The 17,039-nt window shown below is 40.3% G+C and overlaps 1 protein-coding gene across 18 annotated transcripts in view; it reads right to left on the minus strand.

Annotated features, from left to right (window-relative positions):
* Positions 1-17,039, minus strand: part of tbc1d5 (TBC1 domain family, member 5) — a 519,702-nt gene that overhangs the window by 5,526 nt on the left and 497,137 nt on the right. For all 18 annotated transcript variants that reach the window (XM_043690204.1, XM_043690195.1, XM_043690203.1 and 15 more), the window contains one exon: positions 13,693-13,878. In XM_043690204.1, the coding sequence (XP_043546139.1) occupies positions 13,693-13,878 (186 nt within the window). The remainder of the gene's footprint in view (positions 1-13,692; positions 13,879-17,039) is intronic.

Here is a 17,039-nt window from a genome sequence, read left to right on the forward strand (position 1 = left end):
GAGGGAAATATATCCTTGGTGGTGGAGTCTGTTTGGAGGTGGCAGAAATGACGAAGGATAATACGATGTATCTGGAGGTTAGTGGGGTGGTAGGTGGGGACCAGTGGGGTTCTGTCCTGGTGGCGATTGGAGGGGCGGGGTTCAAGGGCGGAGGAGCGGGAAGTGGAGGAGATGCAGTGGAGAGCATCGTCAACCACGTCTGAGGGTAAATTGCGGTCTTTGAAGTAGGAGGACATCTGGGTTGTTCGGTATTGGAATTGGTCCTCCTGGGAGCAGATGCGGCGGAGGCAAAGGAATTGGGAATATGGGATGGCGTTTTTACAGGGGGCAGGGCGGGAGGAGGTGTAATCTAGGTAACTGTGGGAGTCGGTTGGTTTATAGTAAATGTCCGTGTTGATTCGGTCGCTCGAGATAGAAATGGAGAGGTCTAGGAAGGGGAGGGAGGAGTCTGAGCCAGTCCAGGTAAATTTGAGGTCAGGGTGGAAGGTGTTAGTAAAGTGGATGAACTGTTCAACCTCCTCTTGGGAGCACGAGGTAGCGCCGATACAGTCATCAGAGTGTCCTCCTCTGCTGAAATCTAAACTGCTCCCAATCCTCAGGTCTGCTGCTATCTTTGATCAATTTGTATGCCCTTCCGTGTACCTGATGCTGTCCTTAATTTCTCTTGTTAGCCATGGTCAGACCACCTTTTCCATTTCATTTTTGTGCAAGACACAAACAGACAGTTATTGCAGATACTCCATGCACTCTTTACATGTTGCCCTTGCCTAACCACCATAATCCCTTAAGTAACATTTCAAAATTTTTTGTAATCAGCTTACACCTCATTTATTGGTTTCCTTTACTCAGAGTAAAGTATCAGATACAAGTATGTCACTCTTGGTCTTAATGAAGAATTCTATATATTGGTTTTCCTTCTCCAAGGGGTCTCACACAGCTAGAATGCCAATGATTCTCTTCTCATTACACACTATCCAGTCTAATTTGGCCTGTTCCTTACTTGATTCAACATGCTGATCTGGAAAACCATCGGGTACATACTCAAGGAATTCCTCCTCTGCAGTATTGCTACTGATTTGATTTGCCCAATCTATTTGCACATTAAAGTAGTCCATAATTACAGCTGTACTTTTGTTGCTTGCATCTCTAATTTCCTGTTTCTATGGAAAATAAAAGCATGAAAGCATGGGAAGGGTTAAAGCATGAAGACCACAGGTAATGAGCTCTGTGGAAGGCAAGATGGGATAAGAATAGAGGAATGCTCTTACACCAATTAGCAGAGCTAGTTTCCCTGTTAAATATCATTATGACAAGATTGGGACCATAAATATTTGGGACATGACATTAAAAATCTAATTAATAGTTAGTAGAGTCAGCTTGAGAAAGGAGACTATTGTAATAGATAAAATAGCTAAATATCTATCATGACAGGTTAGTCTGGAATGGAAGATCACTGTAGCAGAGGTGATAATAAATATTTAATCATGACATTAGGAAAATATTAAGTAGGGTCTGGAATGAAAGAGTTAGCACTAAATATCTAACCATGACATTAGAATACCATTAAGTAGAATCTACAACTAAAGAGATAATGGGAACTAACATCACTGGCTTATTGTGTAGCTAGAGTGAGGTACTTTGATTCATATAGTTAGACATGCTGATAAACTAACAGAACATCATAAAAAAAATATAAAAAAACCATAGACCCTGAGGTTCATGGGCATTCGAGAATCTGCTTCCTCAGTATCATAGTTTTTTGTTTGCAAATAAAAGACCTACTTCTTGAAGAACCCTCTGCGTCTCCTGGTGATTCTCTACATTTTCTCCACGACATTTCATGCTATCCCAACACTGCCATTACAATTTGGGCATCTTTATGTAAACCTCACGATCATTCTCTGCCCATTGATGTTTCTAAGCTCTACCATACAGATTTTACTTCACCAGAGCTAATATCCTTCTTCACTATTACATTAATTTCCTCTTTAGCAAAGGTTTTTGACCTACCTTTGGATGAGATTTTTATTGTTGTGCATATTGTAAAAGTGATATAAATTGGTTCAACCATGATTTCTGATTGGATTCTTTTTCAGTTTTTCCAAATATCTCCTTTTGCAATGGAACTCAAGATTTTGATAACAGTTTTTTGTTACAACTTTTATGATATAGCCATTTCCTTTAAATACAGATATTGGCTGATTTTAAACCAAGACTGCTGGTACTTGCAGAACTTGCAATTGGAACTTCAGCTCAGACTTCAACTTCAGTTCCTTCTTGAGTGGGACCATATCATTGGTAGCCCATCCAAATTTATTTCTGAATTTTACCCAAGAAACTCAGTGAAAATCATTTTCTCTCTCAAAAGAGCAGTGAAGGAACCTTGCCTCTGTTGTTTTTTCTATTTAATGTGTTGAATGTTGCAGTAATGGAATAATTAGGAACAGCAACAACCTGCCTGTAACATTAAAGAATGGTAGAGCAATTCACAAATTAAAATGACTAGGAAAAGAGACACCAGCTATGATGGGTGATCAAACAATGCTGAGAGAAGTCTTTTTGTAAAATAGTGGATCAGGTAAAAATGGCAGATGTTCTTCCTTGATGGATTTTGTTTGTGAACCAGTAGAGTTTTCATGACAATATGCTACTTTCATTATAAGTATTATTAATACTGACTTTTTAAACATTTCATATATATATATATATATATATATATCTTTCAAAACCCTAAACACATGGTGGGCTTTGAACATATATTTTGGATTACTAGTCTGAAGTGTTTGATTAATCATCCAGTAACTAATCAATATGTCAGCATGTCAATACAGTGATGTCAATTTTTTTAAAATTTGCTGACACATGACCATCACTCAGCTAATGGCGATCTGCTAAAATTTGAATGGTTATTTAGCTAGTTCAGAGTGAACCGGATAACCTTGAGGCTGCAGCCAGATGGAGAAACTAGTCCAGTTACATTATCATGGTGCTACTGTCCCCTCATTGTGAAAATAGGATATGGACAGCTGTGTTTAGATCAGAGTGGTGCTGGAAAAGCACAGCAGGTAAGGCAGCATCCGAGGAGCAGGAAAATCGATGTTTCGCGTAAAAGCCCTTCATCAGGAATAGAGCATGGTTAGCTGTGCTTTGGACAAAATGGAGTGTGCATGATTTCCAGGTTGTAAGGGTGTATTGGAATAATTCAATGTAAAGGTGAAGTGCCAGTGCAATAAATGTTGCAGAGAAGATGAGAAGAATGATGTACAGTACTCACTATCACAGATAATATGTTTAAGAGTTTTCCCTGGGCCTTGGTGCTGAGTGATGTATAAAGACAGATGTAGCAGGGATTTCAACAGTATAGTTGACAGAGCTGAATGTGAAGCAAAGAGACACTGATGTGTTGAGAATCAATGCCTGACCAAAAGGCAACCATTACTATTGTCAGTCAGCATTGGGTCAGGAGAGCTAAAGTGAAAAGGAGATGAGAGAGTGTTAGATAGTGGAGGAACATGAAAGAAACAAAAGATTTATAGGTGATCAGAGGACAGGAATGGCAGACAGCAACAATGCAACTGTGTGCAGTTTCTCAAATTAGTAATTCAGAGGTCCGGGCTAATGCTTTAGGTTCAAGAAAATCCCACAATGACACCTGGTGGAATTTGAATTCAATAAATCTGTAATGGAAAGTTGTTTTCACTAAAGGTGATTATGAAACTATCACCAATTATCACAAAACCCTGTTTACAATAGAACAATAGGAGAGAAAAAAATTGCAGTCCTTTCATGGTCTGGCCCCATGAGACTCCAGATCCACAGCAACGCGGTTACCTCTTAACTACTGTGAAAGGGCCTAACAAACCACTCTGTGCAAGGGCAATTAAGGATTGGGAGGCAAGAAATGCTGACTTTGTAAGTGAAACCCACTTTCTATCATTGACTAAAGAAAACATATCTTTGAGATCAAAAATGTTCATGAGTTCTATGCAGTTGGTTTTGGTAAAGGTGAAGGGTCAGAGCTCGGATATCTCTATCGATGTCTGACAACTTTTGAAATCCAACACCACAAAAAAACCTTAGCTGACCAAGCAGCTCAAGATAAGTTGGTCTGGTTCAGGTTGTTTAATTAACGTTATTGTGCAAACAGCTGCTTGAGCTCTCCAAATTTGGGTAAGCTGCAAGGGTCCTTGTGAAGGAACAAGTAGAGAGCTGACAGATGGTTATACATTTCTCAATGATTTGATAATAAGGTGATGATTGGCTGTCTTACCAGAATGTATGTTCAAATATATTATTTTTACTAACATACTCAGCGACAAGGATCAATATTTTACCTGTCAGCTAGTCAAGAGAAAATTATTTCTCACCTTTCACGAGGTGAAAAATTCCTGCTAAGTTTCAGTGTGTTAGTTGTACCATTTCTTAATTCTTCATGATTGCTCTTCATGTTTTCATCTTAAATTTGATTCTTCCTGGCCATTTGGAGATGATCCCGACCCAAATCATTGTTTCAAAACTGCATTTTAATCTTATTTTGCAATTCTTTCTAACACCATAGCTTGTATTAAACAGAAATTTAAGGATGTCCTTATTTATAAAAAGTTTTCTTTTGGAGAAATATCAAGCGTTTGAGAATCCTCCTAGAGCTGGAATGCGTAAGGTGTTTCTAACTGCAGTGCAATTCAAGGGAATGCACTGCTAATATTACTGCTCACGTGCATTTAATAAAATGGCCACTGTGAAAGAATAATAAAGATGATAAGGAAGCTTTCCAGCTCGATAAGAAAGTATATTCACAAAAACCAAACAACTGCAGATGTCGGAAATCACAAACAAAATCAGAAACTGCTGGAAAAATTCAGCAGGTCTGGCAGATCTGAACAGTTCTGAACAAAGGTCATGGGACCTAAAATGCTAACTCTGCTTTCTGTGTCAAGGTTAAAGCTGGAAGTAAGTATATAAACTCAGGAATAAGTATCAAGGTGGAAAGCAGAGACGGGCTGTATGTACAAGATCAGGATGAGATTGGAACATTATTACATTTGTAGCGACTATTTTTCAAAATCAGCCTGGTTGACTTCCTCTTGCAATTCCTTACTTGCGGTTCAGGGGAAGGGACACTACCATTGTACCACAAGAGGGCCCCAGGTCTGCTTTACTCAGGGCTCAGATGATGAGTTCCAGCTGAGCAAGCCATTGCCTGTTACTAAGGGAACTCATATTGAACAAGTTCCACAGGGGCATTAATTAGTGATTCCCCATGGGCCTTGTAGGGGTTATCACACATTAAACTGTTTGAAGAAGCGGCTGAGAAGTTAAACAATGAAGTCTGCAAATTAAAAGAAGAAATAGAATCTGAAGTACTGAAAGGTGTGACACAAAAAGCTTTAACAGCGCGAAAGCAGAAAGATCAAGATCAGGTATCTGCAAAAGCCCTAAAATCTGGAGGTGAGAACATATGAAGTACAATGAACGAGATCATTGATGAGATATGGACACCAGGTGAATGCCCTCGCGAGTGGACAATATTAAACATGGTCACATGCCCAAGATAGCATACAATGCTTTGGACATTGTGCCTGCTAATTCTTGTCAATCACTATCTAAAGTACTACTTATCAGCATCAGGCAGACAATTGCTCCCTGTATGATCAAAGAAGTGGCAGAAGAACAGGTTGACTTCATTCCTGGGTAGGGTTGCACTGGTCTGTTATCAGAAATTGCATGCAGAAATGTGAATGTAAGTAGGAAACCCAGCTTTGGTCAGTCTATGCTAAACCTTTGACACTGTGCCGGGTGATGCTGTATGGACTTTACAGACTCTCTAGTGAACCCAAATATCTAGAGTTGCTGGTTAATAATGCTTTAGAAGTCATCATTGTTGGTGATGGGCATATGACTCAAATCCAGTTTGAGAATGAAGTAAGCAGGGTGTTTTCTGTTACCCATGCTGTGTATTGCTGTGAGAGAGAAAATAATGAGAATGGTTCAGAAAAAGTTCCACAGAGGTGCAGCTGCATCATAGCATAAGAAGCCAAGGCATACTGAATCTGAGGTATCCAGATGCACTCATAACCATAACAAAGGAAAGACCAGATATTATGGCAGACCTAAGTTTAAAAAAAACCCATCTAGTTCAGTTACTATTGTGGAATGTGAGAGTTGATCACTGAACAAAGAAGATGCAAGCAAGATAAAAGCTTTTAAAAAGGTGGTAGGGCAGATGATGCTCAGAATCAGGTAGATAATAGAAAGACAAATGAGAGAGTTATATTAGAAGTAAAAGTTCAGGAGTCAAAAGTGTAGCTTGGTTAGACAGAAACAAGTAGTCACATGTGGACATTAGAAATGAAGACTAGACAGTCTTGTCCTGGTAGTAATTTTTGGAATAATTGAGGGTAAATACAGAAGATGATGATTAAAAAAATATTGTGGATAACCTTGGGTTGTGGACTGAGGGGTGCTCAAAGAAAGCCAAAGTAACAAAATGATGCCAACAGCTCCACTAAAGCCATGGTGAAAACAAACAAACAACCTGCCATTTCGGTCTCAGCAAAAGTTTCCATAAACATTTCCTAATTGCCTATTGTAAATATCAGAATGATTTATATTTTTCAATTAAAAGAAATGAACAGGATAACAGACAGCACTCAAAATAATGAGGGATTTCAGGCAAATCTACCTTTGAAAGTAGCACACTTAGATCTACTCAAAGCTACAAATATTAATAGCTGAAAAATGTGTTGCTGGAAAAGTGCAGCAGGTCAGGCAGCATCAAAGGAGCAGGAGAATCGACGTTTCGGACATGAGCCTCCAGGAAGGGCTTTTCCAGCAACACGTTTTTCAGCTCTGATCTCCGGCATCTGCAGTCCTCACTTTCTCCTACAAATATTAATACCCAGGGTCCTGTTCCGTAGACAGAATGAACTTGTACACACACTGCACCTGCTTTGGTTCAATAAAATAGGTGTCAGCCATCTGCTGGTTTATTTTTTACAGCAATGTCCTGACCAATTAAACTGCCTGGTTTAAAATTTAACAAAGCTTGCCTGTTAACTGCCAATCAGAATTAGATGAATTCTCCATGGCAGCATCTCTACCAATCAGCATTCTTCTTTCATGTACTAGAAATGTTGGTTTTCCTGTAAAGGGGTATTCTTGCAAAATGTCAAGAGTGCAAGCCAGAAAACTTCAAGCCAGAAAACGTGTTTTATTCCCCCAGCATATTCAAGTTGAGTACTACCAAACAGTGATTTGAAAATGATTTACTTGTTTGTGTGTTCTTGCTGCCTGTAGTCTCCGATTAGTTTAACATCCTTTAATGGAGGCTTAGAATAGGTTTACAAATTCCTGGTTCAAGAACATTTGGTTTCTAACTTCAACCATTAGATATAAGGACTCTGAACGCCAAAAGGTAGTGCCTGGAAACCAAAAGGTAACCCCAGAGGAAATGCCAGATAGAGCCCTCGAAAAGAAAATATATTTTATCAACAGATGTCAAACCTTGATGTATTTCCTTCCATATCTACCAGTGGCTTTCTCCATAACCCAGAATCACAGTCAAACTCAAGTCAATGTTTCTGGGGTAGGTGGATTATGCTTTACATTACAGGATGAAAGAAATTGTATGATTTCTACAGGGATGAATAAGGTCAAAGTTTTAATATTTGTCTAACGTTAAAGCAAATATTTGGAGTGAACAGGGAAATTAATAAAAAATGCAAATAAAGGCAAATTAAAAAGTGACAAGTCAAAGATTACATTATTAATTTATGGGAGGCTCTGGGGGCTATAATAATGTAGTCAAATTCTATATTAACATGGGCATTAAGGTTCTCACTAAAGTTATATTAAATACATGAAATTTTCATTCATCCTTTTTAACAATCCACATTATTAGTAATTTCTCTCAATAGACTTTGCCATTTTCGAGGTACCAGCTGTTAAAATCTGATTCTGTACATCCTGACAAAATGTATGCTTTTACTTAAAAAAAAGAGTTGCCTTCAGGTTAGATACCAATGATTAGCTTCACTTCAGTGAAAAAGTAAAATACAGGTGGTTTATTCATAGTCAATCAACGTGTACAGCTACCAGAAACCAGGAGGTTCATTGAATTTTTTAAAAAAATGTATTCACTCGTGGGACATGGGTGTTAATGGCTGGCCAGCATTCCTTGCCTGACCCAAGTTGCTCTTGAGAAGGTGATGATGAGCTGCCTTCTTGAACCGCTTCAGTCTGTGTGTTGTAGGTAGATCCACAATGTCCTTAGGGAGGGAATTTGACCCAGTGACAGAGAAAGAAAAGGGATATAACGTGTTCAGTTTTGGGCATCACTGCATTCAGTTCTGTTCAGTTATTTAAAGCAGGAATTTAAAGCCTTGGAGAGAGTGCAAAGCAGATTTACTAGAATGGTACCAGAAATGAAGGATTTTAGATACAATGAAAGATTTGCGAAATTGGGCATAATTTTCTCTACTCCAAGGAGAATAAGAGGTGACCTAACTGAGGTGTTCAAAATTATCAACAATTTTGACAGGGTAAAGGAGGATAATCTGTTTCCACTGCATGTCACTAACTAGGGTCACAATTTTAAGATTGCCAGAGAGACAGCTAGGACTGAGATGAGGAGAAATACCTTTACTCAGAGTTGTTCGGATTTGGAATGCACTTCCTGTGAGCGAGGTGGAAGCACATTCTCCGAGCTGGGTATATATTTGAAAGTGATGAATGCTAGAGAATGAGATTAACTGGGGTGCTCTTTCAGGAGCCGGTGGGTCAAAAGGCTATTTGGGCTGTAAAATTCTACGATTCTATATTTTCAAGTCAGAGTGTAAAATGGCTTGAAGGGACCTTGCAGATAGTGATATTCCCATCTTTCTGCTGTCCTTCTAGGTGGAAATGATCTTGGATTTGGAAGATCCTGTCTAAGGATCTTTGGTGAATTTCTGCAGTACATCTTGTAGACAATACACACTATAGATAGTATTACTGAGTGCCTGTAGTGGGAAGAGTGGCTGCTTGTGGATGTGGTACCAATCAAGCGTGCTGCTTTGTCCTGGATGGTGTCAGGCTTCCTGGCTTGTGCCTTGTGGATTGTGGACAATCTTTGGGGAATCAGGTGGTGACTTACTTGATGAAGTATTCTTTGCCTCTGACTTGCCTTAATAGCCACTGCATTTATACAGTGAGTCCATTGGTGATTCTGGTTAATGGTAACAACATTGAATGTCAAGGGGCAGTGGTTAGATTGTCTCTTATTGGAGATACTAATTACCTGGAATTTGTGTGGCTCGAAAATTACTTGCCACTGTCAATCCAAGCCTGGTTATTGTCTAGATCTTGTTGCATTTGAACATGGACTGCTTGAATATCTAAGAGGTTGTGAATGGTGCTGGATATTGTGCAATTATCAGCAAACATCCCCACTTCTGATCTTATGGTGGAGGAAAGATCATTGATCAAGCAACTGAAGATGGATGGGCCAAGGGGACTACTCTGAGGAACTCCTGCAGAGATGTCCTGGAGCTGAGATGACTGCCCAACAACCATAATCATCTTCCTATGTGCCAAGTATGACTCCAAACAGCACAGGGTTTGTCCCCTTATGTCCAGTTTTGTTAGGGCTCCTGATGCCTCTCTTTGTTAAATGTGCCCTTGCTGTCAAGGGCTGTCACTCTCACCTTGCCTTTAGACTTCAGCTGTCTTGTCCATATTGGAAACAAGGCTGTAATGAGGTCAGGAGCTGAGTGGCACTGGCGGAACCAAACTGGATATCAATGAGCAGGAATGTTGTCAAACAGATGCTGCTTGATAACACTGTCAATGATACCTTCTATCACTTTGATGATCAAGAGTTGACTGCTGGGGTGGTAAGTAAGTACCAAATAAAAGCCTGAATAAACTGTGGATGCTGGAAATCAGAAACAAACCCAGAAATTGCTGGAACATCTCAGCAGGTCTAGCTGCATGTGTTGAGAGAAATCAAGTAACAAATTACAGGTCCTGTGACCCTCCTTCAGACCTTTTTCCTCACTATCATTGTACCTTTGGGTATAGGAGTTGAGCTTGAACAAGACGTTGATGAGAACTCTTCTGGAGTGCTGTGTGCAGTTCAGGTTGCCCTGCTATCAGAAGGATATTACTTAAATTGGAGAGAGTTCAGAAAAGATTTACCAGGATATTGCCAAGAATGGAGGGTTTGAGTTATAAGCTTATGAGGTTAAGGGGTGACCCTACAGAGGTTTATAAAATCATGAGGTGCATAGATAAGGTGAATGGAAGGGTCTTTTTACTAGAGTGGGAAGTTCAAAAATAGGGTCATATTTTTAAGATGAGAGGATAACGTTTTAAAAAAGACAGAGGGACAACATTTGTACACAGAGTGGTTCATTTGTGGAATGAGGTGGATGTAGGTACAGTTATACATTCAAAAGACATTTAGATAAGTACATGAATAGGAAAGGTTTGGAGGGATATCGGCCAAACGCAGGCAAGTGGGATTAGTTTATTTTAGGAACTTAGTTGGCCTGATCTATTTGGAGCAAAGGGTCTGTTTCCATGCTGTATGACTCTATGAAGAAGGCTTGCTGGACCCAAAACATTAACTCTGATTTCTCTCCACAGACACTGCCAGGCCTGCTGAGATTTTTCAGCAATTCCTGTTTTGTTGGTGGCAATTATAGAGTTGGATTTGTCCTGCCTTTTGTTTACAGGACATACCTGGGCAATTTTCCACATTGTCATGTAGATGCCAGTGTTGTTACTGTATTGAAACAGCTTGGCCTGGGGAGTGGCAGGTTCTGGAGCGCAAGTTTTCAGTACTCATGCCAGAATATTGTCAGGACCCTTAGACTTGGTGAAATCCGGTGCCTCCAACCATAGCTTTATATCACGGGGAGTGAATCAAATTGACTGAAGATGGCATCTGTGACACTGGGAGCCACCGAAGGAGGACAAGATAGATCATCCACTCGGCAATTCTGGCCAAAGATTGCTGCAAATGCTTCAGTATTATTGTTTGCACTAATGAATGATTTTATTGTCACATATATCTTGAAGATACAGTGAAAAGTGATTTGTTACCACAATCTGGTGCCACTTTGAGCTAAGATAAAAGAAATTACTGAAAGAAGAGTTCATGTTCTGTTCAAAATGGGTTTCAACCATGACTCTAAGGCTTCTGCAGGGTCTTTGGAAGGTGTTCTGGTCCTCACAGTCCTGCTCTGGGAACAGCAACAATGCTGTCAGTGCCCCAGGAAACCTCAGCTCTGCCTGACAGCTCCAAGAGTCTAGGCTCCAGGCCTACTGCCACCAAGAATCCAACTCCAGGTACTGCCGTTGCTGCCAGAAGTCCCGATCCATGCCCCACTGACACCGCCCCGGCCTCAAAGATGAAGAAAAGTAAAAATAAAAATGATGAAAAGTACATGGAGAAGAAAATGTCGCAGGCTTGGGGCAGACTGGATCCTAAGAGTTTGAAAACCACCTACTGTGCCTTCACTGCCTTCTTGATGTGCTGGGCTCTTCCATCACTGAGGATGGAGCCACATTCTCCAGTGAGTTGTTTAACTGTTCATCATCATTTGCAACTGGATTGGCAGAGTTTGCAGCTGATCCGTTGGCTGTGGGATCTCTTAGCTCTATCTGTCACTTGCTGCATATGCTGACTCATGCAAATAGTTCTGTTTAGTAGCTTCATCAGGTTGACACCTCATTTTTAGTTATGTATCGTGCTACTCCTGGTGTGCCCTCCTGCATCCTCAATTGAACCAGGGTTGATCCTCTGGTTTGATGGTAATGGTGGAGTAGGGATATGCTGAACCATCAGGTTGCAGATTATGTTGGAATACAATTTGTTATGCTATATCGGGACTCCTGGCAGCAATGGGAGTGCCTGGAGTTGGATTCTTGCCAGCAGTAGGCCCGAAGCCTGGACTCTTGGAAGTGCCAGGCGGTAGCAGAGCTGGGGTTTTCGTTAATGTGAATTTGCTGTAATGCAATTGACAAATTGGGGACACTGTTTCTAAGGTGTGAACTTTTAAAACATCTGTTGGCTGTAATGCGATTAAATTGTTGGCAATGATGGGCAGATGATGGAATTTGTATTCAGTAAAAATATCTGAAATTAAGAATCAACTGATGACCATGAAACCATTGTCACTTGTCTGAAAAAGCCATGTCCTCCAAAGACTAATGGCCTTTGTTCAGGGAAGGAAATCTGCCATCTTCACCTGGTCTGGCCGATATCTGAGTTCCTACCCACAACAATGTGGTTGACTCTTAACTGCCTCTGAAATACCCTCAGTTGTATTAATCAGTACAAAGTCTCAACAAAGAAATGAAACTGGTCTGAGTACCTGGCATTGACTTAGTCATCAGAAACAACGTGGCAAAAACAGCCCTGGTGGCCCTGCAAAGTCCTCCTGACTAATACTGAGGAGCTAGTGTCAAAATTGGGAGATCTTTCTCAGAGCCTAATCAAGCAACAGACATAATCATACCTTACAATGTCCCAACACTACCATCGCCATCCCTGTATATGTCCTATCCCATCGACAGGAAATACAGACCCAGCAGAGGTGGTGGCACAATGCTATTCAGTCGGGAAGGAGTTCCCCTAAGAGTCCTCAATATTGACATCCCAAGAACTCACAGAATCAAGTTAAATATGGACAAGTAAAGCTCCTGCTGATTACCACGTGCCAGCTGATGAGTCAGTACTCTTCCATGTTGAACAACACTTGGAAGAAACACTGAGGGTGGCAAGGGCTCAAAATGTACTCTGGATGGGGGAATCAATGGGGAGCACCACGAGAGGCTTGGTAGCAGCACTACTGATCGAGTTGGGCAGGTCCTAAAGGACATAGTTGCTAGATTGGGTCTGCAGCAGTTGTTGAGGGAACCAACAAGAGGAAAAAAAACACATTTAACCTCATCCTTGTCAATATGCCAGCTACAGATGCATCTGTCCATGACAGTATCAGTAAGAATAACTAACGCACAATCCTTGCGAAGAAAAAGCCTCATCTTCTCATTGAGAATACCCTGCATCATATTGTCTGGCACAATGACTGTGCCAAATGGGACAGACTTCAAATAGATCTAGCAATTCAAGACTGGGCATCCATGAGGTGCTGTGGACCATTAACAGTGGCAGAATTGTACAGGCAGTTCTTCTATAAAGCAATAGTTGCATTCTTGTGCAACCCCACATTCTAGAAAAATTGTGCTTTGGAAGATTAGAATAGATTCCCTACAGTGTGGAAACAGGCCCTTCGGCCCAACAAGTCCACACCAACCCTCCGAAGAGCAACCGACCCCCTTCTGACCAATGCATCTAACACTACGGGCAATTTAACATGGCCAATTCACCTGACCTGCACATCTTTGGACTGTGGGAGGAAATCGCAGCACCTTCCCTTTAAAACACATATTGATTGCACAGAGGAAGATTTTACTATACACAAATGTGAAACAAAACCTCTTATTTCAAAACATTAATAACAGAAATTGAAGTATTTATGATTTGAAGTGGTGTGTATTATTTACATTTTAAACAGAGAACTGAAGCTGAATCTATCATTTGACGTTCACATGTAGCACATTCCAATATTTAGTAATTTATGCTAGAGTTAAACGTTTTGACAATGCTATCCATCATCAACCATTAGAAAATTTGAATGGATTTACCTCTTCTGTTTTCATGGTGACTTGCATCTCCCTGTCAGTATTCAGCAGCTTTTTGCTCTCACCTTCTGCACCTTCTCCTCGATTATTGGAACAGTAATGGTTATCTGCTATTGTAATCTCTTCATTTTCCTCTGCTTCTAGCTGGCTCTGGTTAAACCGCAGTGATCCTTTCAGGATATCTTTAATCTGTTTGTATTTAAGACAATGAATGGTCACATTTGTAAGATAGCAAAGCTGAACAAGAATTCCCAAAGCAAAAAAGGCAGTTTGAAAATATGTGGAAACATGATGTAGAAACAGATATTTAACATTTATTAGCTTTCTGAAAAAAAGAGCAACTGTGATGTTAATTATACTATCCTTCCCATCAATGCTCTACAAAGCAGTATGTATACAATATTGTTTGACTTCAGATTATCATGAAAAGTATATATCATGAAATTATACCACACATGCAATTTTGGAATCTACAGCAGCTTTGGGTAATTACAGAGTTTAAAAATAAAACTGCTTCCACATCAATCTGTCAACTGCTTTTAAACTGAGAAAGGTCAGTGAGAAGCTGTTATTCTTAGTACAGGGCACCACCAACATTGGGGACAAAAGAGGAGGAAAATCAAAATGGAGCTAATTGAAAGAAAGGACAAAGGGTGTCAAGATCAGCTGAGCAGAATGACTACCTTTCCGGCACAAAACTTTTAGGAGGCAAACTTGAGGATCTAAAATTTGAATTTAAGCTGTTGTCAGAAGCAACAAGTATATGCAGATTTTTATTAACCACAAAATGGCTTTTCAATTTAAAATAACACAACAAAATGGCTGCAAGTAATGATTTGACTCTGTGAACTCGAACTGATGCTTTGCTAAGTTGGCTGTATTTAGAGATAAGAGAGAACAATTTCAACACAGGAAGAGCATGTGGATCTGGAATTTAGAGAAAACAAGATGGTATAATTATTATTCATTATTATTTATAACATGTAAGAAAGAATAATGTTGTAATGGAAAGAGAGAGACTGAAGGTTAGACATGATAAAAGAACAATGTTCAGAGAAAATTTCTATCCTTTGCAGGGATGTAGGGCAGACACTAATGCAAGAATCTCCCTCGCTTTGGGAGCAATATTGAGATTGACTGTACATGGATTTTTGGTTTCCACAAAACTGTGTTGCTTAAAGGAGCAAGTATTTTTATTATCTTTAGCAATGGAGTTAGAGATAGTATGTTCCACTGAAATCAGAAGACAGGAGGCCCAGAAGTGCAATACAGTAAATGGTTTTAATTATGACAACAAGAGCAAGATAGTGGCTGGGAATTTTATGCTAACTCAACTCCTGACTCCCCAAACTCTGTTCACCATTTACAAGGCACACATTAGGAATGTGGTGGAATATATCCACTTGCTGAGAAGAGTGCGTCTCCAGTCTTAAGAAGCTCGATTTCATCCAAGAACAAAGAAGCCTGCTTTGACATTTCCATATATCACCTTAAACTTTCACTGCCTGCATCACCAATGCACAGTGGCAGCATGTACAAGATACACTCCAGCAACTAACTAACAGTGCTTCAACAACACCTTTCAAATCCTCCCAGATAGAAAAACAAGGGCAGCAGACGCAAAGGAACACCACCATCTGCATGTTCCCTTGCAAACCGCTTGCCAACTTTGGAGAAAGTGAGGACTGCAGATGCTGGAGATCAGAGTCGAAAAGTGTGGTGCTGGAAAAGCACAGCAGGTCAGGCAGCATCCGAGGAGCAAGAGAGTCGACGTTTCGAGCAGAAGCTCTTCATCAGGAATGAGCATCTTTATTTGGAGTTATATCACTACACACTCAATATTCTTGGATCAAACTCTTGGAACTCATTTCCTAACAGCACTATGAGTTTATATGACTGGATGGATTGCAGCAGAAGGTTGTGATTCACCACCTTTCAGGGTTCTTGCCAGCTAGACCAACACCTTCAGAAAAGAATATACATGGATGCTAATTTTTTAATGACTGATTTAGTAGCCTCATATATTGATCAATGGACTATAGTCACTCACCTATCTGCCAGTCTCTTGGATCCACAACTCACTTACATTTACCTCATTTCCAAACTTAATGCTACTGCAGCCTTATTCTCACAACTTAAATATGTTGCCAAATATTCAGTCATACAGCATAGAAACCGTTCCTTCAGTCCAACTCATCCAAATTGACCAAGTTTACGAAACTAGTCCCATTTGGGCGGCACGGTGGCTAGCACTGCTGCCTCACAGCGCCAGAGACCTGGGTTCAATTCCTGCCTCAGGCGACTGACTGTGTGGAGTTTGCACGTTCTCCCCGTGTTTCCACACTGTAAGTAATCTAATCTAATCGAATCTAATCTTATCTGCTTTGGCCCACATCCCTCTACACCTTTCCTATTCACATATGTGTCCAAATGTCTTTTAAATGTTTTAACTGTACCTGCATCTACCACTTCCTCTGGGCGATTCTTTCCACATATGAACCACGTGTGTGTGTGAAAATGTCGCACCTCCTGTACCTTTTAAATCTTTATCCTCTCATTTTAAAAATATGCCCTATAGTTTTGAACTCCCCTGTCCTGGAAAAATTTCCTTTGCTATTCATCTTATTTATGCCCTTTATGACTTTATAAACCCCTATAATATCATGCCTCATCCTTCTATGCACTAGTTAAAAATGTCTGAGCCTATCCAGCCTATTTTTGTAACTTAAACCCTCCGTTCCTAGCAACATCCTGGTGAATCTTTTCTGAACCCTTTCCAATTTACCTTCCTATAGCAGGGTGACCAGAACTGTACACAGTACACTAAAAGTGGTCTCACTAACATCCAGTACAACCTCAACATGACATCCCAAATCCCATACTCAACAGTCTGAGCAATGAAGATAAACATGCAAAATGCCTTCGTTACCACTCTGTCTACCTGTGATGTAACTTTCAAAGAACTATGTATTGAACTCCTAAATCTCTCTGTTTTGACAGTCCCCTGTGCTCTACCGTTAACTGTTTAAGCCTTGCCCTGGTTTGTCTTATCAAGATGCAACACCTCGCAATTATCTAAATTAAACTCCACCTGCATTCCTTATCCCATTGGACAAATTAATCAAGATCTCTCTGTAATCTCAGTTAACCTTCTTCACTACCTACTACACCACCAAGTTTGATGTCATTCCCAAACTTACCAATCACGCTTCCAAAATTCGCATCCAAATCGTTTATATAAATGACAAACAACAATGGACCCAACACCGATCCCTGCGGAATACCACTGGTCACAGGCCTTCAGCCCAAAAAACAATCTTCCACCACCACCATCCACTGTCTTGTACCAT

The sequence above is a fragment of the Chiloscyllium plagiosum genome, chromosome 5, assembly GCF_004010195.1.
Source record: "Chiloscyllium plagiosum isolate BGI_BamShark_2017 chromosome 5, ASM401019v2, whole genome shotgun sequence".
Taxonomy (NCBI): Eukaryota; Metazoa; Chordata; class Chondrichthyes; order Orectolobiformes; family Hemiscylliidae; genus Chiloscyllium; species Chiloscyllium plagiosum.